This window comes from Musa acuminata, chromosome BXJ2-3, assembly GCF_036884655.1.
Source record: "Musa acuminata AAA Group cultivar baxijiao chromosome BXJ2-3, Cavendish_Baxijiao_AAA, whole genome shotgun sequence".
In the NCBI taxonomy this organism is placed as follows: domain Eukaryota; kingdom Viridiplantae; phylum Streptophyta; class Magnoliopsida; order Zingiberales; family Musaceae; genus Musa; species Musa acuminata.
The window spans coordinates 5,063,566-5,085,693 of record NC_088340.1 but is presented as its reverse complement, the minus strand read 5'-3'; the positions used below and the strand labels follow the sequence as shown (position 1 = coordinate 5,085,693).

At 44.5% G+C, this 22,128-nt stretch overlaps 5 protein-coding genes across 6 annotated transcripts; 3 read left to right on the top strand and 2 right to left on the bottom strand.

Moving 5' to 3' along the window:
- The first annotated feature begins 1,613 nt into the window (after positions 1–1,613).
- On the top strand, positions 1,614–4,280 carry LOC103977544 (phosphatidylinositol 4-phosphate 5-kinase 4-like). Its single transcript, XM_009393092.3, has 3 exons — positions 1,614–2,447; positions 3,515–3,743; positions 3,835–4,280. The coding sequence occupies exons 1-3, from the start codon at positions 1,678–1,680 to the stop codon at positions 3,997–3,999; spliced, it is 1,164 nt and encodes a 387-aa protein (XP_009391367.2). The 5' UTR covers positions 1,614–1,677; the 3' UTR covers positions 4,000–4,280.
- A 912-nt stretch (positions 4,281–5,192) lies between these two features.
- Positions 5,193–7,422, bottom strand: LOC135607047 (alpha carbonic anhydrase 7-like). The gene is made up of 8 exons (XM_065098530.1): positions 7,286–7,422; positions 6,939–7,143; positions 6,630–6,847; positions 6,448–6,554; positions 6,189–6,291; positions 5,847–6,014; positions 5,698–5,751; positions 5,193–5,483 (listed from the first exon to the last, which is right to left on the bottom strand). The coding sequence occupies exons 2-8, from the start codon at positions 7,021–7,023 to the stop codon at positions 5,400–5,402; spliced, it is 819 nt and encodes a 272-aa protein (XP_064954602.1). The 5' UTR covers positions 7,024–7,143; positions 7,286–7,422; the 3' UTR covers positions 5,193–5,399.
- Positions 7,423–9,131: 1,709 nt separating this feature from the next.
- On the top strand, positions 9,132–11,997 carry LOC135607044 (mitochondrial phosphate carrier protein 3, mitochondrial-like). 2 transcript variants are annotated; one of them, XM_065098527.1, is made up of 6 exons: positions 9,133–9,483; positions 9,592–9,953; positions 10,036–10,079; positions 11,160–11,374; positions 11,487–11,611; positions 11,699–11,997. In XM_065098527.1, exons 1-6 carry the CDS (start codon positions 9,202–9,204, stop codon positions 11,742–11,744), a joined length of 1,074 nt encoding a protein of 357 aa, XP_064954599.1. In that variant the 5' UTR covers positions 9,133–9,201; the 3' UTR covers positions 11,745–11,997. The 2 variants fall into 2 exon arrangements, with proteins under 2 accessions (XP_064954600.1, XP_064954599.1); XM_065098528.1 differs by lacking the exon at positions 11,487–11,611 and having other exon boundaries at positions 9,132–9,483.
- A 1,264-nt stretch (positions 11,998–13,261) lies between these two features.
- Positions 13,262–15,376, top strand: LOC135607046 (flavonol synthase 1-like). Its single transcript, XM_065098529.1, has 3 exons — positions 13,262–13,781; positions 14,566–14,893; positions 14,956–15,376. Exons 1-3 carry the CDS (start codon positions 13,321–13,323, stop codon positions 15,166–15,168), a joined length of 1,002 nt encoding a protein of 333 aa, XP_064954601.1. The 5' UTR covers positions 13,262–13,320; the 3' UTR covers positions 15,169–15,376.
- A 2,022-nt stretch (positions 15,377–17,398) lies between these two features.
- LOC103977540 (heat stress transcription factor B-4c) lies at positions 17,399–18,903 on the bottom strand. Its single transcript, XM_009393088.3, has 2 exons — positions 18,391–18,903; positions 17,399–18,303 (listed from the first exon to the last, which is right to left on the bottom strand). Exons 1-2 carry the CDS (start codon positions 18,712–18,714, stop codon positions 17,482–17,484), a joined length of 1,146 nt encoding a protein of 381 aa, XP_009391363.2. The 5' UTR covers positions 18,715–18,903; the 3' UTR covers positions 17,399–17,481.
- Positions 18,904–22,128: the final 3,225 nt, after the last annotated feature.

The window sequence follows — 22,128 nt, the reverse complement described above, 5'->3', positions numbered from 1 at the left end:
GTGCTCCTGTGAATAAATTGGAATCCTGCAGAACACTTGGTCTATATGGTAGCTTGAAGCCAAAGAGACCAACATTTCATTTCAGAAGATGTGAAATGTATGAAAAGGAAACCATGAAAGAATATAAGAAAAATCAAATGACCATATTCTGACTTGATTTGTGAAAAGGTTTTTGTTTATGAATCATAAGGTTGAAGGCATAAACTCCAAACCCAAAATGTTTAAGATCTTTAGACCCAAATTAATAATATTGTACTTCAAATCGACTTAAGTCTTTATCCGCAGACTAAAATATTAAGCCAATAATAGACAAACATCAAACCCTGCTGGGGAAATTTAACTCCTTATTCACTTAGATATGGACCAAAACAAGTAGACTATAGTATACATATGAGACGTAGATCTTGTATTTGGGGTGACCACGTAGACTATAATAGTCCATCCTCTTTAGTTGATGTAAGCCCATTGATTGACCAAACCACATCGGTCTCACACGAGGTGCGGCTGCTATTTCGAATGCTCCTTTCAAACTGTTCGTTCTCTCTCCAACCTTATGCCACCTCTTCCTGTCCATGCACTCCATCAACCACTGACTTAGTGCTGGTCTTCCATTAGATCTGCTGCTCTGATGTAGGTTTTGCTCCAAGAAGAATACATCATCTTACTTACTTGACTCCTCCAAGTTGTTTTTCCTGTGGTCTCCATCCATGTCTCAAACATGTACATCCACCCACGTCGTTCCTGATGGTAGAAATCGCATGCTGAATGGCCATATGGAACCCTAACATGATGACTTGGCCTGCCTTCTTCCACTACCTACGACCCAAAGCTAATCATGCTCCCGAACCGACTTCACCTACTTTGCCACTTGCCACGCTTCAGAGTGCATCAAACACTGTCACCTTCGTCATCTTTCTTTGCTATCAAGCTTCAAAGGTAAGGGAAAAGGAGGAGTCTCACTGCACCATTGCTGCTGGAAGCTTTTCCGGTGACTCTTCATTCAAGTTAACCTCACAGTCAACCTCTGCCACCTTTGGTTCCTTCGTTACATGATTTGGACGGCCAGGATCACGCGATCACGTGTCCCACGTTGATCACGCGGGTGCCAGGGTGATGCTCCTTTGTTGCCTTTCCTACCCGTCTACGACCTACTTGTTGACCTGCCGGCCTTGTGGGTAGGCTCGTTTATGTGGAACCCAGACGTGGTCCGTCTTTAAGGCAGGTGACGGACGGTATTCTTTTGGCGTGCAAGAAAAGTTGCAGCCTGATCGACCGTCCAAAATGCTTCAAGAATCCCGCTGCGCAAGATCTAAAACGCGCGGGGATGACAGAATACTTTTTCTACCTACTTTTCAGAAACCCGATTACTTACCTGCCTTTACCGATGGAAGCAAAAGGTGGACCCCACCACGAATCAGGTACAGCTCGTCGGGCTAAAAAATCTCCGCGAGAAGCAGGTCGAGGGCTCGAGAGCGGCATCACAGCCGTCGGTTCGCAATCCTACGCAGCACCTTCGAAGCAAGATCCGTTAACTCGCGGTACCCGTACCTCCAGCCCACCGTCTTTTGTCGCCCGACCCGAAAGCCTTCGACGTTTAAATCGTTTCCCCCTCCCCTTTATTTCCTTCCCGTCTCTTCACCATGAATTCGAAAGAGTAAGAGTAGCGGTCATAAAGAAATGGAGTCGCAGAAGGGTAAGCTCACCCGGACGCAGTCCTCCCTTCTCCGCTCACCCACGGCCCGATCCTCGGTCCACAGCCTCACCTCCGCCGCTGCGGCCGATGAGGAGGACGAGAAGCCCCGCCGTCCTGTTCGCCACAACCCCCACCGCCACTACCGCGACCTCCTCCTTCTCTCCCTCCCATTCGCGTTCATCTTCTTCCTCTTCCTCTACCTCCGGGACGATTCCCCACGCTTCGCCAACCTCGTCCTCATCTTCGCCCTCGTCTCCACCGTGACGTACGCTGCCCGCCGATGCTCCGGTAGTGGCAGGGCTGCCGCCCGTCGAGCTTCCTCCGTCGACTGGTTCATCGGCGACGATGACAATCGGAAGGAAAGGAAGGCCGGCGGGAGGATCGTCCACGAGGGGGTTGTGTTCTACAGCAATGGGGATTACTACGAGGGTGAGTTCCACAAGGGACGGTGCAACGGAAGCGGCGTCTACAACTTCTTCGCCAAGGGGCGGTACGAGGGCGACTGGATCGACGGGAAGTACGACGGGTGCGGGATCGAGAGCTGGGCGCGGGGCAGCCGGTACCGGGGGCAGTACAGGCGGGGGTTGCGGCATGGCTTCGGGGTGTACAAGTTCTACAGCGGCGACAGCTACGCCGGGGAGTGGATCGGTGGGCAGAGTCACGGGGTCGGGGTGCAGACGTGCTCCGACGGGAGTTCCTACATCGGTGAGTTCAAGTGCGGCGTCAAGCACGGCCTTGGCTACTACCAGTTCAGGCAAGAATTTTGCTCACTTTAGCTTATCTCTGTAGGTTTTGGTTGGTCATATGGAACAAAGTTGGCGCCTTTGATGTCGATCGTGCGATTTCTATTTATTTAAAGAGCCTTGATTGAAGAAAGTTAGGTTTTTGTTTGTGATGGGTATGCAAAAAATTTACAGCTTTACTGTTGAACATGGTTGATGGAACAGTACATATGTTGGTGGGCACAGATCTTTAACAAGCTTGTTGCTTTCATCTCTAAAGTATTTGATTTGAGATTTTTCACCTTTTAGTGGCTGATGACTGGATTGTACAATAGGGTTTTTCCAGGTTCTGCATTTGGGAATTAATGAAATCTGCGTTTGATTTCTTTTGTTATGATCCTGTCATGACAGTGTGTCCAGAAAAGACATCCCTATCACATAAAGTCAGTTCCTTCTAATATGGGGAACTTGAAGATGAAGTCATGGATCAATTTAGATGGTAATGGCTAGGAGCTATGCTTTAATTATATCACTGAGTATGTAGGTCGATGTGGGATATAGTAATATTATTATGCTGGTTGGACTTGGTGAAATGTTCTTGCCGGTTTCAGTTATTAGAGTTTTTCTTGGTCTGCAGGCTTCTGAGAGTCTCTGCCACAAAATTTTTCCTTTTTTTTGTGTTGGAGGTGGAATATAGATATGGTTACTTTTGTTTTTGCTGATTGGTTTCTTATTTTTCTCAACTTTAATTCATGAAGTTTAAACTACTCGCAGATTTCTGGTTCATCATGATGGCTCAAGCAATGTCATTGCAAGAACTTATGGGCCCTTTTTTTTTTTGGTGAAGATATGTCTCTGATAGCCTGTCAAAAGTTCTTTTTCCCACAATTTATTTTTCTTATTTCTCCATCATGACTGATTTACTTTATTAATATAATTATTTCGAAGTGATTTTTAAGTGCAATTAAGTATGATCAGAAGATATTTGTTACCACAACTATAAACATAATTGTGGGAGATATAAATTGGCAGAAATCTTCCATCTTATTCTTTGGTTTGAAGTAATGGACTACTGATTGAAAATCTTTCATGGGTGTAGGAACGGTGATAAGTATGCTGGCGAGTACTTCGGTGACATTATCCATGGGTTTGGTGTCTATCATTTTGCTAATGGTCACTGTTATGAAGGATCATGGCACGAAGGCAAGAAGCAAGGTTTTGGAATGTACACATTTCGCAATGGAGAAGCAAGATGCGGAGACTGGGCTTCTGGGGTTCTGAAGACTCCACTTCCCCCTTCGGATCCTGCTGTCCAGCATGCAGTTCAGGTAATTGCATGCAAACTATTCTGTTTCCTTAATTCTGTCCTTCTGATGATTTTTCTTTTGCGTCGTGACAACCTAAATATTGTCCATGTAGGCTGCTCGGAAGGCAGCAGATGATTCTGTTCTGGTTCCGAGGGTGGATGCACAAGTGAATAAAGCAGTCACCAATGCAAATAGAGCAGCCACAGCTGCTCGAGTAGCTGCAATCAAAGCTGTACAGAATCAGATCCATGGCAAGTTTTGCAACATTGATGTTTAAATCCAGCAGTTGGTTCAATTGTACATTTATCTCCTAAATCTAACCGATCCCAGAGTTTGCGACCGGGAAGACAAATACTTTACCGAAGTCAGAGAGTAGGAGAGTCGCTGACAATTTTTGATCCGAGTTTCCAAATGCAAATCGTGGTGTCCCCTCTAATGTGTGTATATGAATCCGCTTGTACCTTATCAGCGAATGAGTTTAAAAACGACTTGAACGTTCTTATTGTTTTTATACTACATAAGAAAAAATGGAATCGAGCAGCGGAAATGTTGATAGGATGTGTCTACTTTTGATTCTATTTGGATGTGCACATGAGCAGCAGTAACTGAATTAATCTTTTTGTTCTTGTCATGATATTTGCCTGTTGATCATGTTGTATTTTGTTCTTGGCTCTCATATGTGGTGCCCTACTTGATGTTTGAAATTGCTTCCTATTCAAATCTTTGTATGTGAAAGGAAACAATAGTACCTGTTGTCTCTTTCTTTCTTGGACATAATGTTGAATTATATATGATACCTAGTGAAACATCTTTTGATCTCACAACCAAGACAAGCTTTTTGGAATCTGCTTGTCTAATTATGTTTGCTGAGTTCATTAAACTTTGTCATTTCATTTGAATGTTTGTTGCTGACATGATGTCTGCTCTGCTAACAAGTCATCCATCATACTGATTCAAAAGTCTACCATGTTTTACATGTTCATGAGATCACTTTCTTGGTCACAACATGATCATCTTCTGCATGTGGACAGCAGTGCTCAAATAGTTAAAAGTAGCTATCAGACCATGCGAGAACGTGTAGTTTTCAGATCTTGTGGATTGGCAAACTCATTCATCAAATCTTTACAAGTTCCAAAGTAATGGTGGTTAAGAGTACATAAAACAGTGCTCTAATTGAAACTGATATTGGAATTTGGCTCCCAATACATCACTGAAAAAGCATTTGATGAAAAAACAGCATTAGATTATGGTGTACAAATCATTTGTTAAGTCAACAGAGAAGAAAAACTTCATGTTAGGAAAAAAAACAATGAAGTTGAATTGAAAAATTCTCTTGGATTACCAAAAGAAAGGAAGCTCAGACTTAACATGATAATATTATTAATCATGTCTGATCTGCTACAGAAACAAGCTGATATGTCTGAGATGACAAAAGAATTAGATGGGAATCCACAATGCTTAAACATGGACTGGCACAATATCATTTATTGATGTTTTATGTGAAAAATGGCTTTCATTACAACATTATTCTGTCCTCAAGTGATATTTCCCTTGGATGTAATCATCAAACAGGGATGAGTTGCCATTATATAGCCGATCTTCCAAGCTAATCCTTGTTTGTTCTTCAAAAGGGAACAAGCATTACATCAAAATCATACCAGCACACATTCAAATTCATCAATGTTGAAATTGTTGAGGCCGATAAAAGCCGACAATTCTGCCATTTATCTGCTGGGTTGGTCTTGCATTCATCTCTGAGTCCTGCAAGTTAAATGACAATGGTAAGAGTCTTTTTAATGGAGGAACAACTAGTTTTGCTGATAATACTTCCTGAAAATGTCGTACATATACACATGAAATGAATGACTACAATGTCACAGATCATTTAAGTAGATTGGCTTAGATTAGCCACAAACTTATAGTTTTGCATACTCTTAAATGCAGAGTTAAGATCAGAAAAACAAATGCTACTTACATCATGCACAGCTTCTCTCAGAAGGGCCACCTGCTCTCTTGACACTGTACGCACCTGCCACCAAAACAAAACCATTCATGTCATGTTCATCCAAAAATATCTCCAGCATTTACTTGATGAACTGCACATATTCCTTATATCAGACATACCTTCTTAATTATGGTCCAAACTACACCCTCAGTGCAAGGTGGAGTAGTCAAAGATCCCATATATCTGTAGTATTTCCTGCTTCCCTTCCTAATATGCCTTGGATCCACCATGCCCGCCACCTCCTCTGCATCATGCTTGTCTGCAATCTTTTTTATGTATCTCTCCAACTAAAGCATACAAAACCGACGATGACATATAAGCTAATGCAGGATTAACTAATAATTATTCCATATTGGTCTCTTGTTCTTAATGAATTGTTTCCGACTGATGAAGTTGTCACACGGTTGCATAGCCAGTAATCCTAATCCAATGAAACAATAGCTCTGCTCAAGCAAAAAGACCTTGGCGAGGAACGGATCATGGCGGCCCATCTTGTAGAGAATGCCGACGACAGCGATGTTCTTGTCAGCACTCTCATGAACCATGTGCAACTCCAAGGAGTACCTACAGTTTTGGTAGCACATCACTTGCGTGTGAGTTGGATGGGCCAGAAATGTTGCGTCCAAGGACATGAGCAATGGAAACGATTTCACGAACATAAGATTCCTTAAAATCATGGAAAATGGGTTAAATTCCTTCTGAAATCGAGACATGAAGCACCTGCGGCCATTGACGGTGTGCTCGGAGGGCGAGTGCCAGTGCAGCTGCTTCAGAGCGTACTTGGTTCCGTTGATCCATATGACTCCTGCTTCATCCTCCCATTTCAGCTTTGTGCAGCAAGAAATCATCGATTAGAGAGAAGCAATTGGTGGGAGAGAGAGATTGGGGTGGCGAGTTCTGACCATGATGTCGTGACCGCGGTTCTCGACGATGGCCATGGCCGGGCGATAGGAGCGGCGGAGATGTCCCAAGTTAGGGAGAATCCGCACTCTTTTGTGAGAGAGATCGATGGGAGACTGCATGTGGCCATCGCCGCAGGCAACCCATTCCTTGTGGATCTCTCCCCAGTGTTCCGGTCCCAGCTCGCTCCCGGTCACGTAGCTGAACTCCTTCTCATCCTCTGCGGGGAACAAACTAGCTCAGAATCATCGGAAAAAGCTTGGAATAGAGTTGCAGGTGAAGGAGAGGGGGGGAGCCAAGACACTGCATACCGACTTCTTGGGAGGCTGCCAGGGTGGACTGCAAGAGGAAGAAGGCAACAAAGCTGGAGATGACGACAAGCTTGTTCTGCTCCATGGCGTAAGGGAGATGAAGGAGATCAGAAATGGAGGGGTGGAGGTGGGTGGTGAGGTCTAGGAGGCATTAATAGCAGGAATGGTTGGAAGCTTTCTTCCTTTCATGGCAGTCCAAGAATCCCTTTTGAACAAAATAAAATCATGAATAAAGACACATGAACAGTAATAAATCATGAATTAAGATTGTACTAAATCAACTATGACAAGCAAAACATCTGCTAAAGGAAAAGAAAGCAGGACAAGAATGCAGCTTTGATGCATGCCACTCAATTGTGTCTCCCATCTGTCTGTGAAAGCATAGAAGAAATCAATTCTTTCTCATGGAAAAGATCAGAAAAAGGATGATCCTTCTACTTTGCCATTTCACGTGGCTTCTTCCCCTGTTACCTACTGATCTATCAAGCTTCCACGGAATCTTTCGCGAAAATTATAGAACAAGTCGACGGTGATCGCTTTTGCATGTCGCCCACCTACCAAAATTACATTAATATACTGCATGATGTTGATTTTTTATGGTTAAATGACACGGATTTCTTACTACATTTCATTTGATGCATCAGTGTTTGATGTAAAGACTTACTCATGCAAGAACATTCATTTCTCGTCCTCCATGCTGCTCATAAATTTGTAGCCAACTCCTTTGCTTCTATTGTTCAGGAGATGACCATTTTTTGTCTATGAAATCTGTAGAGGATCGAAAGAAAGGAGAAGAAAGAAAAGCAATTTTGATCTTAATATATTGTTGTTATTTGATTTCAATAATTAGCATTAAATTTTTTCTACATACTAATAATAGTATAATTACAGGTTTTATATTTACAACTCATCTATCGCCATATCTTTTATTTCTCCCGCATTTTCATGCCATCCATGAACAAAATGGATGGACATAAACTCTCGCTCCCTAAAACCTACCACACTTGAAATCCAAACCTGTGGTCTTTCTTACATGCGAAACACAAGAAAGAATGGCTAAGGATAGGGCATCTCTCGTCGGACTGCTCCTCGTTGTCGTTCTTGCGTTTGCTCCGGTCATCGTGAGCCACATCGGATGCTTCGATGACTGCATGAAGGTCTGCCAAGAGTCTCCCACCGAGTGCATCAAGATCTGCAGCCTCACCTGCGTTCGTCTCAATGGTGGCGGACGATAAATGAAGCTTCCAACAGTCTACAATTGCAGGTGCAGCTGGGAATCAATGGCTCATTGTGACGTCAACAGTCCAATTTTTTTTCCTTTAGTTGTTTCTTTTTGTTCGATCTATTCAATGTAGAAGGCGATGATGATGAAGACGCATTTATATATCATTTTCACCTGTACGGGTTTTGAGTATCGAGATGGAAGCAGGGGTGGTCAACGTGAGATGGTCAGCCTCGACTTCCTTCGTCAAACCCACAAGAATATTTGCCTACATAGATCAAAGGCAAGAAGGGTTCAAACAAAGTTTGCTTCTTGCACACCAAGAAACCGGAGAACTCAGATGGTTAAGCCTTTTTTGTGATGCAGCACCTTTCGTACCCGCTTCTGCGACTCCGTCTCACCACGATTAAGCACTGGGCCCACATGAAGCCGCTGATTACGAGGCGGGTAGTACAACGAGTTACGTCTGATGGTGGCACGATAAGTTCCTTTTTTATAGGAAAGTTTATGCGTAAGTGCTTACGCACGCGATAAATCAGATTTCAATGCCAGTTCTGCCCACGTTTCCACGTGGCCGCACATGACTGGCGTATCTTCTCCGTCTTTGTGGGACCCATGTAGGGCTGCTGTGGATGGGTTACTCAATTAAAAGTACACTCCGAAAACGTGCACCTGTGACCGAAGCAGGCGCGTTGACCGACCCACCGGAAAGACCCAAGAGTCTAGCAGGTGATCTCAGCCGTTCACTGAAGACAACCTCAGATCGTACGGCTTCAAATGGCTCCACGTTCGCTAAATTTGACTTCTACTTTATGGAATGGCGGCGGCAGCGGTCGTTGGTCTTTCTGTGGTTTCTAAAATTGCCCAATTCTCCATATTATTAACATCGACAACAACGATATATATGTGTAATTAACAGAGAATAGCGAGACTATTTTAGACCTTTAGTAGGCTATATAAACAAGCAAACTGAGCGCAAAGACTACGGTTGCGCTTCGTCTTCGATCCGTTCCTGGTTCTCGATCGACAAAATAGTGTTCGATGGATGTCTCCGAGAAGTCTCGCCGGCCCCTCGTCCCCGGCTACCTCTACTCCTCGGCCTCCAGACCCCTCGGTCTGGAGCGGATGATCTCGGGGAGCAGCCGCATCTCCCAGGCAGGGAATGGTGGCGCTTCGATGGTCGCCCAAGCGCCGAGCGAACCCGGGAAGATCGAGCTGTACTCGCCTATGTACTACGCCGTCTGCACCTTCGGCGGAATAGCCAGCTGCGGCCCCACCCACACGGCCGTCACCCCGCTCGATGTCGTCAAGTGTAACATGCAGGTGAGCCCCAATCCCTGTTCGTTGGTGGCTTTCGGATCTTGGGTATCGCAGTACCGGAATCCTCTGTTTTCAGGCATTTAGCAAGATGGCTTTGATGTTTTCTATCAGATCGACCCAGCGAAGTATAAGAGCATCACCTCAGGGTTTGGTGTGCTGCTCAAAGAACAAGGTGTCAGGGGATTCTTCAGAGGCTGGGTGCCGACTCTGCTCGGATACAGCGCCCAGGGAGCATGCAAGTACGGGTTCTACGAGTTCTTCAAGAAGTACTACTCTGACATCGCCGGACCTGAATACGCCGCCAAGTACAAGACTCTGATCTACCTTGCCGGCTCTGCTTCTGCCGAGGTGATTGCCGATGTAGCCCTCTGCCCCTTCGAGGCCGTGAAGGTGCGAGTCCAGACGCAGCCAGGATTTGCTCGGGGTTTGAGTGACGGATTGCCCAAGTTCGTCAGATCTGAGGGTGCTCTGGGGTATGGTTTTCTTCTCTTTGTGGCAGCTTGCCGATAACATGTTTGATCCTTTGCTTAACGATTGTGATGCTTTGAAATGCAGATTGTACAAAGGATTGGTCCCACTTTGGGGGCGTCAGATTCCCTGTAAGTGCAACTTTCTTTATTGTGGTTTTCTTGTTCACAAACTTCACATGCAGAACAATTGGACATCAGAAAAATATTACTTCTTTGCAGACTCTTGTGTTCCATGCATCAGCAAAATGATTTCATCACAATCATTCCAACCGATGTCATTAGTAATAATCTCGTTAGTATGGTCTTTCTGTAAACCTTTTATCTTTTTTCTTGTTCTCTTGGCTGGTTTTCCCAGTGTCATCATCAAGATTTGATGTGTGCATATGGTAAGTGTTCCTCTAACACATGAAGTTTGCACATCAATGAAGCTTTTCCACTGTGCTATTGAAGTTTTCTTACGAGAAAGCAACAATTATATATTGAGAAGGAAAACATAAGAAAAGAACTCATTGCGAGCTAAACAATTTGCTTTATTGGTTATCTTTTGCTAAAAATCTCCATATGCAAACCCGACCCAACCTATTTCTCGTGTACTTTCTGCTTTTATTGGTTATCTTTCGTTGAATTCACCTTGTTCTTGCATTCTCTTAAAGTGTGATCTTATGTCGCTCAAAGAAAAATCTTCCCTCTGCTTTGGACCTTCAAGAAAAGTTTGATTGAAGTCGCAATTCTGATCTGTGCTTATATTTCATTTCTCGTAAAATCTCAGTATCACTCTCAGAAATCCAGTTTATTGAGTCACGCATGACTTCCATACCACTTTTATTTATCATTCTTTGATGATATCAGTATTCATTTCTTCGCCACTCTGCTTTCTTTGGTTATCTCTTCTCATGTTGCCTTCTAGAGTTGAGAAGTTGAAGATGGCATCTGCTGTTACATGACATTCTTTTCTCATAGGTTATGTGCAGTATCCTTGTGGTGTAAGATCACAAGTTGTTCTTTATTTCTATCAATTGAATTATGAACAATTATCCAATGATGAACTATTAAAGCTATGTTCTTTGTTGCTTTGTATTAACTTCTGCTATCAAACCATTTGATGACCCCAATGTAATTGGCTGCGTGTAGTTCAAGTTCTGCAAAATACCGAGTTACGTAGCACCTACACATGAAACTTATATGGCTATATCCACTTTGTTTATGCAGATACTATGATGAAATTTGCTTCCTTTGAGAACACCGTTGAAATGATCTACAAATACTCAATTCCAACGCCGAAGGAGCAGTGCAGTCGATCACTTCAGGTGGGGGTGAGCATTGTTGGCGGCTACATTGCCGGTGTCTTCTGCGCCATCGTCTCTCATCCCGCTGACAATCTCGTCTCCTTCCTCAACAACGCCAAAGGCGCCACTGTTACTGATGTAAGCCTTTGTGTAGCAGCTTCTTAACTCCTCTAATCTCATCTCTCTCTCTCTCTCTCTCTCTCTCTCTCTCTCTCTTCTCACAGAGTACAACTCTATGATGTTGAATTAGGCTGTGAAGAGACTTGGACTGTGGGGGCTTTGTACGAGGGGGCTTCCCCTTCGAATTGTCATGGTTGGTACTCTAACTGGTGCACAGTGGGGAATATATGATTCTTGCAAAGTGATGGCTGGCCTGTAAGCATCTCCTGCCATGTTTCTTTGCTTTTAACTTCTCTTTTTACTACCTAATTCTTTGAGATTTATTAATGCTTCTCTTCACAGGCCAACGACTGGTTCAGTTGCTGCTGCTGTTCCTTCTACTGCTTGATTGCGAGGCTTCTGCCAATGAAGACACCAATTCTGGGTTGGAGTACCCCATTGCCTGCGTATTTTTCTTTATAGACGATTGGCTTTGATCCCTTCCCTTGGGTGTGAGCCACTCATCAAACAGTATAGATAACACCTTCAGCATGTCAGTCTAATTATCTTCAACACATGTGTTTGTGATCTATTATTCTTTTTCTCCAAAATGAACTCTATTCTTCTCTTTCCATTATATATATACAAATCATTTGTTTCCATTTCTTTTGTATGATTGCTCACTCTTGGTTAACTTCACTCTTTCTTGTAACAAAATTAGCCACAGTAACTTTCTCTATGATCGATTACTCCTATCCACTATATATATACAAATCTCCTATCCACAGTAACTTCACTGTTTCCATTTCTTTTGTATGATTGCTCACTCTTTCCATTATATATATACAAATCTCCTGTTAGTTTGTTGACAATATAAGAGTGTCAGGTAAGACTGTAAGGTACTGAAAACTTCCTAATAAATGGAAAATAAAAAAAGACTTGATAAGGAATAGCCCACTCACCGACCATCAAAATCAATAGTTTCAAGAAAATAAGATGTTTGTTGCATCAAATCATTCAGAAACTTGATGTGCGAGACGTGTAGTTTAGGTAAAGATAAACAAATACGGAAGTTGAATTATGTTCGGTGGATGTGGCTACAATTTGGATACAGCTCGCTATCCACATTTGTTGATCGTATGTTTGTGTTACACTGAATTGATATAATATACGTTTAACGGTATATTAGAATTGTAATTCTTAAATAATATGATATATTTTGAATGATGTTTTCTTGGCACTCTACTTGGAAACAAAGTGCATCTTTCCTTCTCATTGATCATCATTTCTCTATGAATTCTCCATCATTATGCTCTTCAATCTTGCGATCGTTTCTCGATTTCATGATTCTAAATTTCTCGTTGACTCTGTGAATCTAATCGCTATTTCACTCTATTATTTGTCTGTGTGGATAGGAGTAATCGATCATAGAGAAATGGATGTTCTTCTACGTAGTATTATTTAGTAGACACAGTCAGAAACCTAGCAGAGATATTACTGCACTTGGTTGCAATGAATGCCACCTGTTTACATGTATGTCACGAGGGACATGAGCAATCTGGATCGTCCATATCAACTACCTCTCTAAATCCAGCCTCGAATCTGATCCAATTTCTAGAAGTGAAAGCTGCCGTTCATCCACACAAATTAAATTTCCATGATTTAGCTGGTGGACACGACAGCAAATCCAACACACAACTGCTAACATTGATGGTAATGCAAAATACTGCAGATAGAGGATGCTAAGAGTTATCGCCAGACTTTGTATAGTCTCAAAGTCTCTCTCTCTAAGTCTCAGGTTGGTAGGGATAACAAGTGAATAGCGTGAATGCACGTCAGAAGAGAAAACATGGAGGATAAGTACTGCTACCAACAACAAAGGTTGAAACTAACCTCCTCTCCCGTATTTATAACACCCTCCGCCGCTTCTCAAGTCCGACCACCACGACCACTTCCTTTGCTGCTTCCTCAGCAAAGACCGCAGGATGGAGGTGGAGAGGGTGCAGGCCATCGCGTCCCTGAGCGTGGCCACCAACGACATACCGCCGGAGTTCGTGAGGTCGGAGCACGAGCAGCCGGGTATCACCACGTACCGCGGCCTGGTCCCGGAGATCCCGGTGATCGACCTCGAAGACGGGGACGAAGGCCGGGTGACGCGCGCCATCGCGGAGGCCAGCCAGGAGTGGGGCATCTTCCAGCTGGTGAACCACGGCATCCCCGGGGAGGTGATCCGGGCGCTGCAGCGCGTGGGCAGGGAGTTCTTCGAGCTGCCACCGGAGGAGAAGGAGAAGTACGCGGCGGCGCCGGGGAGCCTCCAGGGCTACGGAACCAAGCTGCAGAAGGACTTGGAAGGCAAGAAGGCGTGGGTGGACTTCCTCTTCCACAACATCTGGCCGCCGACGCAAGTCGACCACCGCGCATGGCCGGAGAATCCGGTGGATTACAGGTGCCCGCTCCTTCCTCTCCTTGCACGACACTACGCTTGGTCCAATATTGTCTATATATACTGTTCTGTCGCTTATCTCATGCAGCACTTATATGTGTCACCAGCACTTGTATGGTCTCTCTCTTCTGCCTATACGACACTACCTTTCGTTCCTCTTTCTAGAACTGTTTACTTTGATGTATTATAAATTTACAACCCAATTTCTTAAATCTTTTTAGATCTCTAATAATACTTTCGATATTTTTGTTAGAAGTAAAATCTTTAATTATGAGGAAGTGTGAGGACTCTAATTTTTGCGTGTACTTTATAGATATAATATTTCAAGTAGACTCTCTCTTTAATATAATATTAAAAATATTTTATCTAATTCAACAAAAGTCAATTATTTGTTTAAAGTTGATAGAAATAGATTAATCTTGGCATAATTAATTATTAAGAGAAAAATTCTTTTAAACACCAAATCAAAATCATTATCTCTATGTATATTTCTTAGAATTTAGATCTAAGACCCTTCCCTATCTCCTGTCTTCATGTTAAATTTGAATATATATATATATATATATATATATATATATATATATATATATATATATATATATATATATATATATATGTATATATAATCATTTCAGTGGTAATATTTGTCTTAAACGCCATTCCTGTGGTGGGTAGTGACATGTCACGAGGAACTCAGGTTTCGTCTTGTCCTCTCACATTAAGTATTCATCCACTTCCATCACATTAAATTATGTCAAGGAGAGTTCATCTAACCTAATTATTTCAGGAAGGCAAATGAGGAGTACGCCAAACATTTGGTGGGATTGGTGGAGAAGATGTTGGTAAGCCTGTCCAAGGGACTGGGGCTGGAGGCCGACGTCCTCAAGCACGCCGTGGGAGGGGACGACTTGGAGTTCCTCCTCAAGATCAACTACTACCCGCCGTGCCCGAGACCCGACCTCGCCCTCGGCGTGGTGGCTCACACCGACATGTCCGCCATCACCATCCTGATCCCCAACGACGTCCCCGGCCTCCAGGTCTTCAAGGACGACCACTGGTTCGACGCCAAGTACGTCCCCGACGCCATCATCGTCCACGTCGGGGACCAGATCGAGGTATGCAGACCTCAAACTATGCTTCCTCATCAATTTCATGTGCTGATGACGAGTGGTTGCAGAAACTGAGCAACGGCAGGTACAAGAGCGTGCTGCACCGGACGACGGTGAACAAGGAGAAGGCGAGGATGTCGTGGCCTGTGTTCTGCTCCCCGCCGGGCGAGACGGTCATTGGGCCTCTGCCGCAGCTCGTCAGCGACGAACAGCCCGCTCAGTACAAGACGAAGAAGTACAAGGACTATGCTTTCTGCAAGCTGAACAAGCTTCCGCAGTGAGGTCGCACCGGGTTCTTCTTGCATGAGGGTATTGCTGTACTTTGCCTTATGTGTGGGTCCCTTTTAAGCTCATATAGTGGTCTCTGTCCACTTCGAGTTGGCATAACTCTGTTGGAGCAGAAGGTGGAGCCCGCTCCATCCTTCTTATCTAATAAATGAATATTTGGATGTAAGCCATCAACGGGAAAATAAATCTTTAGTTTTAGTACCTTTTCCGTAGTGTCCCTTTTAAGCTCATTATTTTTTTCCCATTGTATATATATATATATATATATATATATATATATATATATATATATATATATATATATAGTAATTTATAATGGAAAAAAATAAATTTTTAGAAATAACTTGTAAAATAATTGAATAATTATAAATAATAAATCATGCGTGTTTTTACATCTGAATTGATATAATCCCATAAATTACCAACAAAAACAGCAAAATATTAATTTTTTTAAATCATATTTATAAAAAAATAAAGGTTTGGTATAAAATTAACTATTTATAAAACTTGACTTACTTCTAGAGTAATTTAAACAGCTTTACTTAAAATTACAATGTTGGTCTATATTTATTGTCGATCTGCACTAAATGTTTGGTTTGTAAATATATATATGCTTTATGTTGAAAATGAATATTCCTTAAAATTTCAATTATAATTTTATTTCTAAAAACTACTGCATATTTTCATCATACAAATGTCAAAATCAAAGTCGACTCCTTCAAAACGGTATTTTCTCCAATTAAGTTATAAAAAACAATACCCAATTTTTTCCCAGGCAATTGGGTTTAACATATATTTAACTGTAATATATTTGGTTCGGAATTAAATGGATCTGATTGTTTTGGGCATTTACGTGATGATCCGACTCTCAATCCATCGAGCTTAATTTCTTCCCCAAGCCCAGCCCAAATGACATTCAACCCCATAAACAACAGCATTCGGAATCAAATTAAAATATGTGGGACTCAAATCAACAGCCTATCGATAAACAACTTCAATTGTAAATACATGACGAAAATGTCTTCTCCAATGAGTTCCCGTCTCCCTTCATGGAGCGAAAGGCCACCGCACAGGTCTAGGAAAGCAGCCTACGCACTGGGCGTGGAGTCCGTGGCAAATCTTTGTAGAGGTCAAACGAGAGATTGTTGATGGATAAAGCAGGTTAGTGACAGTGATTGGGATTTGGCGAAGGGGCCTCGTGTTGGAACTCGGAGCAAGAGAAAGGTGCAAATGAAGGAAGCAAAGTGGCAGTGAGCCCCCCACCACAAAAAAGAGCCTGATGGCCTCGTCATCTTCATCATCATCATCCCCATAAAGATAGATGTGATACCGAAGAATTTAAAGGGAATGGAATTTAGCTCGAGAGAAAAGCCAGTGGCTGAGGACTACCCAAAAGGCTTCACCTGAAGCCGGAAGGAATAAGGAATAATACCAACATTTGTGCCTTCGAAGCACACACTATCAGTAATGGCAACACCCTTTTTTTGTTCTTGGATCAGAACTGATATGATGAATCCAGTGTCACTAATATTCGATGCACTTGGAACCTGCGAGATTAAGTGTATCTGACATGACGGGCCCAATAGTGACAAGATTTGTCGCATCGATCGCATGCAGTGCTGTCATTCATATATTTAGCAGGACAGTAATGTGTTGTGTTGCTGCATCATGGAAGGGCTAAACTAATGCTGGTTGCATGGGAATTAGAGGCTGGCCTGCCTCGGCAGTCCGGTAATCCTATTTATTGCCTGTTTTGGCTTTTCTTGTTCCCTTTACTAATGAGGTGGGTCAGCGAGCTCTGAGACCCTCTGCATGAGGACGGGGAATCTCTGTCATCCATCACGTTCCAAGGATTCCTCCTTCGAGGCAGAGCGTGAAAGAAACCACCAACCTTCTGTTCTACTCCTGATCTCTTGCCCTCGCGCTCACGTTTCTTGTCAATATATTGCTGATCCATTCCTCCTTTTTGGAGTCTGACAGGGACGCCATTGCCTGCTTCATGATCCCTTTGACCAACGTAGAGTAAGTAGCTCCGTTGTCACGCTGTTACTAGCACTACTTGCTACCTTCGTTGAGGTGCTTTAAATGGCCATGGACTCAGCAGTAGGAATTTGGGAAAAGAGCTCATTTAAGCATCACTTGAAAGGTGACTCCCAGACTGTACACAGACATCAGCTCTCGACACACTGAACTGATGAGAAGCAGCTAAAAAACAAGCTTAGATGAAAAGAAAATGGAGAAAAATGGTACTTAGTTGAATGAAGCTAATTATGGGGAGACAATAGAAGAGAGGGGGATGAAGTGGGTTAACAAGACGGTGGAGAAGGTGGCATCAGGTGGAACCCTAAGTCCATCTTATCTAATGCTAAGCGAGGTCTCGTCGATGGGGACGTCGGCTCATCTGGTTGCCACCCACGCTTGCTGCTGCTGCTGCTACTGGAACACCCGTCCAGCGACACCCCGAAGAGCTTGGGCCTCGTGCTGCTACTCTCTCCGTTGCAATTCCCGCTGTTGTGGTGGTGGTGGTTCTTCGGGGACTGTTCCAGATGGGGAGACGGCGGCGATGGTTCTTCGACAATTGTGAGAGAGCTACTGGACGTGGTGCTGCCAGATTTGAGGCCGGTCCTCCGCTGGTTATAGGCGGAGGAGAGGAGGAAGTTGGCGGAGGCCACGGCCGCGGAGCTGGGAGCGACGGGGCGGACGTGGTTCTGCACGAAGTAGATGATGTCGTTGTAGAGCTGGCGCATATGGGCGAGCTCCGACAGTAGCGCCGCGTTGCTCCGGCGCAGCCTCTCGTTCTCCTCCACCAATGCGGCCACCATTACCGGTTCTTTTCCTCCTCCTCCCCTCATGGTGGTATCTATATCGTTACCACTGACAATGCTGCTGTCCCCGAGGACGAGGAGGCGTGGAGACGGGGCGTCGCGCCAATGGGGACCGGCAAGCTGGTGCTCGTCGAAATGATGGTGGTGGTAGAGAGGGAAGAGAGGAGGAGACGAAGGCAACGGTAACGAGGAGGAAACGGAGGCAGACTTACGACGATGGATCTCACACAGTAAGTGCTTCTCCCCCTTCCTAAAGAACTCGTTCGCGAACTCCCATCTCTCGGGCACAACCTTGCGAAACCCCTGCACAGCATCAACGCAAGGCCAGTCAGTGCAGGCAAGCATTTGGAAGACAAGACGCAGGTGCGCGAGGGAGCAAGAAGCACGCACGTAGGTGTTGAGTTGGCGAACGAAGCTGGAGAAGTTGTTGTGCTTGAAGTAGTTGGGGAGGATGTCGCGGGCGAACTCCGGGGGCCGCCACACTACGAAGGTGGAGACGCGGTCGTCGCCCCAGGAGACGATGTGATCGGTGGCGGGGTCGTCCACCAACTGATAGGTCTTGGTCAGGAAAGGCGCCGGCACAGGTTTGTGCGCCTCCGCCGCCCCTGCACCGCCGCCTGCCCCCTCCCAGCACCCGATCTCCATGATAGCTTCGGACAAGAGACGAGAGTGTGAAGATGAGGGTATTTTAGGAGGGAGGAAGGGAGGGAGCATGTGAGGTGAGCGAGTGCGTGTGAAGTCGTCTGATAGTGGGTTTTGTTGTTTACTTGGTGGCCTCGGCTACTGTGTAAAAGGAGGGAATATGTGTCTGTCCGTCTCGGAAAAAGAGAGAGAAGGGGAGGGAAAGGAAAGGAAAGGAAAGGAAGAGAAGACGGAAGTTTAAGTTTCAGCCTTCAAGATAAACCCGTGACCATCCTCTCTCTCCCCTTCCTCGTGGCTTGCTTGCTTTCTCTGTGAATCTTTTTATGGTGGTGGTGTGGGTTTTGGACTGTGGTGTGGCATTGCAGGTCGGAGGTGTCTCTGGCGGTCCTCTGCCCTGCACTCTGCACTGCTCTTATACTGGGATTTTGAATCCGATGCTGGCCGGGCCGCGCACGCACTTAACGCAAGCAGCAGCAGCAGCAAAGCCGAGGGGGAGGGGTTGACGGTGCTCTGACTCACTTCCTTTTCCTGGCGTTTCTATTCTCATGTGTACGTGTTATCATGCTCACAACCATCGTCTCAGCAACTGGGGATGCTCTTCAATTGCTAGCTGTTGGATTTTTTGATTGAATGAACAGAAGAAAAGATTCCCCGGTAGGTTGGAGTGTCATTGAATTTATATGAATCAAAATCCACATCCACCTCGATCCATCCATCGTATGGCCATTTTTGATAACACTGTTCCTCCCATCGTAAACGACGCCAAGTGTATGAAGGAGTCAATGTGTATGTGTACGTCCCATGACTTTATCCTACCTCACGGCCGGGGTGTGGCATGCACCGCCACAGGTTGACCCCGCAACGCCCCGTCGCCATCGTGAAGCTTTAATGCTGTGTGTGTGTCTCGCCACAGCGGAGACTGCATGCGAATCCCATCATTCTCCTTTCCGCTCGCAGCAAAGCTCGGATTCATCGGACTAGGCAACGGGCCACAAAAGCTGCCATGACGCCATTTCACTCCCTATCTCTTTCGTTGTCTCGTGATGGCTCCAATTTGCCGTTCATCGCGCTCCTCCCTCCTCCCTCCTCGTTCCGGGCTAAAAGCTTCGCCTCCTGGCCCGCTCGCCTCCTGCATCAGGTGATGGGGATCGTCGTGAGCAAAAGCTGCGGGAATTCCAAGGGGATAAGTCGCACTGCGAACCATTCTCACCTGCTTTACTGATCCACAGGACGGTCTGTAAGGATGTATGGGTGTCATCACATCGCTGATTCAATTGCTGCATGCAACTTTTACTTTTCTCGTCTGTCCTTCCTCCTCCCCCGCCTTTAATGATGACTGTAAGCCTTAATGACTGTGCAGCTACAGAGACAAAGCAATGGCTCCGGATTGCTGTGAGAGATCGCAGGATCGTATACTGAGATAGCAAATGGAAGAAAATGATGCTCAATGTGACTTCATTGTCCTGCTTCAATGCTGGTCGAATGCCATGGCGATGGACTCAGTCATGGAGGACATAACAAGACTTATTCTCCGCTGGTATATATGCATCCTTCGCCATGTTTCCATGATCATGCTGTATATATTTTGAGAGACAATGCCTTTTTTCTTCCGGAAAAATTCTTAGAAACAATAGATGAGAGGTTATATAGTGTATAATCCTACAGCATACTCTTCGAAGCAATGTCCTCATGACGCAGCACTGGAATGAAGGAAATGCTGATCTATATACATATATATAGCTGGTTATAGTAGTTCTCTTGCATCTTCTTTATTCTTGTAGAACTTTTTTGGCCATTGTTTTGCCATTTTTGTCCTCCTGTTGCATTTGAACATTCTCCTGCAGAGTATATATCTACATACCTTGTTGATTTCCATGTGTCCTTTAGAAGGAGAGCCTCAGTAAGCCTCTCATCATGTATCATTGGATCTGATATCAGCCTCGCCTTCTGCTGCCACGTCTCTCACTCTTTTACAGATAACTATTTGTCTACTTGTGTAGTCCAACCTTTCCACGAAAGGCACAAAGCCACAAGCATGTGTTTGCTCATATACTATTTCGACTTTTTAACCTTTACATAAATTTCTATTGCCTTTTGCTTTATTGATGGTAACGGCGGTCTACAAAATTCATGTGTGAGATTGGTTAAGCAACGGAACAAGTTAGATTGTCGAATTCAATCTATATATATGTAATTGATAGAAGAATATTCTATGCACAAGCTTGTTCTCCCTCGCGTGTGATTGCTCTCAACAATCTTAAGGACCCTAAAAATAGAGCTGAGCTCCCCAGTTGCAGCAACAGTACGTGAGTTACTCCATTCCAAATGTAGAGAGAGAGAGAGAGAGAGAGAGAGAGAGCAGATGCATACAAAAGGGCCCTCGGAAGTAATAAACTAGCGACAACAGAGGGTGCTAAAGAGGAGTGTTCAGGGCTTAGTTTATTGGTTATGTGCTTCCATGGGAGATGGACGTGGAAGGAATCCCACCAAAGCAATCTTTTTCTTACCTTGCGTTAGATTTGGAGTGGCTCTTCAAAGGTTCTCCTCTCTGTCGTCTTCCTCCACTCGCGCTTGTCCCTTCTCTACCCTCCACTGCCGCGGGCGAGAAACACAAGACCTGCAGCATCTTCTTTTTTTTCCCCTACTGTTTCCATGGCTTCTTTGCTATTGGACTACTACCAGAGGAGGAACCCAACGGTGCGCTGGGCGTCGTCGCTCCAAGATGTGGGCGCCAGTGCAAGGCAAAGTGGAGAGAGAGAAAGAGGACAGACGGGAGTGTCACGAGAAGGTGGTGCTCGGTTGGCACCGCGATCGTCTGCTTGATGTTGTTCTACTGACACACAAATTGTTCAGATTGGCCATGTCGAATACTCTACATGTACAGATTAGAAGTAGGGGAAAGCAGCATCATTTTGTAGCGTCCTTCTCTTTGACCCTGACACTGCGCTTCTTCCAAGAAACTTGATGAAAACTGCAGAAGGATTGACTTGCTACTGTGACCAAGAATGTCTGTGTCCGAGCACAAATCATATCATCACAACCTATCATTGACGATGAAGAAAAACTTCCAAAGTATGATGAGATTGCATGAATAGTAGAATGAGATAATATATACCACGGTTGACTCTAAATGCCTTTCAATTATTCTGAGAAGTGTCAGTAGAGGCTCAAGTAAATGGCATCTGAAGATTTCAAATCTTTAGCCGAGTGGTGTACGAGTGGAAAAGCCATTAAAGCAAGAGACAAAGTAGAAGCAATTCACGAAAGCAGCACAGGGAAACACATCTGCAGGATTCCATGACAGAATGATGCCAAAGAAGGACGCAGGGAATCATTTGGCCAACTGTTGAGGCTGATGCATATCGATCTGAGTCCTGTTACCTGACACCGCCAAAAGTTCCTCTCATTTCCCCGCCATGCTTTAGAATCTAGGGGTAGTCAAACGACTGTAGCGCTACACCGTGGCTCAGAGAGGAGAGCGAAGAA

What these genes read in the sequence shown, in the direction of transcription:
- LOC103977544 (XM_009393092.3), top strand. Translation starts at nt 1,678, where the DNA reads ATGGAGTCGCAGAAGGGTAAGCTCACCCGGACGCAGTCCTCCCTTCTC. An exon ending in CTTGGCTACTACCAGTTCAG is followed by an intron (nt 2,448 to 3,514) that starts GCAAGAATTTTG and finishes TCATGGGTGTAG; the next exon opens with GAACGGTGATAAGTATGCTG. An exon ending in CTGTCCAGCATGCAGTTCAG is followed by an intron (nt 3,744 to 3,834) that starts GTAATTGCATGC and finishes TTGTCCATGTAG; the next exon opens with GCTGCTCGGAAGGCAGCAGA.
- LOC135607047 (XM_065098530.1), bottom strand. Translation starts at nt 7,023, where the DNA reads ATGGAGCAGAACAAGCTTGTCGTCATCTCCAGCTTTGTTGCCTTCTTC. An exon ending in GGCAGCCTCCCAAGAAGTCG is followed by an intron (nt 6,848 to 6,938) that starts GTATGCAGTGTC and finishes TGTTCCCCGCAG; the next exon opens with AGGATGAGAAGGAGTTCAGC. An exon ending in TGAGAGAAGCTGTGCATGAT is followed by an intron (nt 5,484 to 5,697) that starts GTAAGTAGCATT and finishes TTTAACTTGCAG; the next exon opens with GACTCAGAGATGAATGCAAG.
- LOC135607044 (XM_065098527.1), top strand. Translation starts at nt 9,202, where the DNA reads ATGGATGTCTCCGAGAAGTCTCGCCGGCCCCTCGTCCCCGGCTACCTC. An exon ending in TCGTCAAGTGTAACATGCAG is followed by an intron (nt 9,484 to 9,591) that starts GTGAGCCCCAAT and finishes GTTTTCTATCAG; the next exon opens with ATCGACCCAGCGAAGTATAA. An exon ending in AGATCTGAGGGTGCTCTGGG is followed by an intron (nt 9,954 to 10,035) that starts GTATGGTTTTCT and finishes TTTGAAATGCAG; the next exon opens with ATTGTACAAAGGATTGGTCC.
- LOC135607046 (XM_065098529.1), top strand. Translation starts at nt 13,321, where the DNA reads ATGGAGGTGGAGAGGGTGCAGGCCATCGCGTCCCTGAGCGTGGCCACC. An exon ending in GAGAATCCGGTGGATTACAG is followed by an intron (nt 13,782 to 14,565) that starts GTGCCCGCTCCT and finishes TAATTATTTCAG; the next exon opens with GAAGGCAAATGAGGAGTACG. An exon ending in ACGTCGGGGACCAGATCGAG is followed by an intron (nt 14,894 to 14,955) that starts GTATGCAGACCT and finishes GAGTGGTTGCAG; the next exon opens with AAACTGAGCAACGGCAGGTA.
- LOC103977540 (XM_009393088.3), bottom strand. Translation starts at nt 18,714, where the DNA reads ATGCTCCCTCCCTTCCTCCCTCCTAAAATACCCTCATCTTCACACTCT. An exon ending in TTCGCCAACTCAACACCTAC is followed by an intron (nt 18,304 to 18,390) that starts GTGCGTGCTTCT and finishes GATGCTGTGCAG; the next exon opens with GGGTTTCGCAAGGTTGTGCC.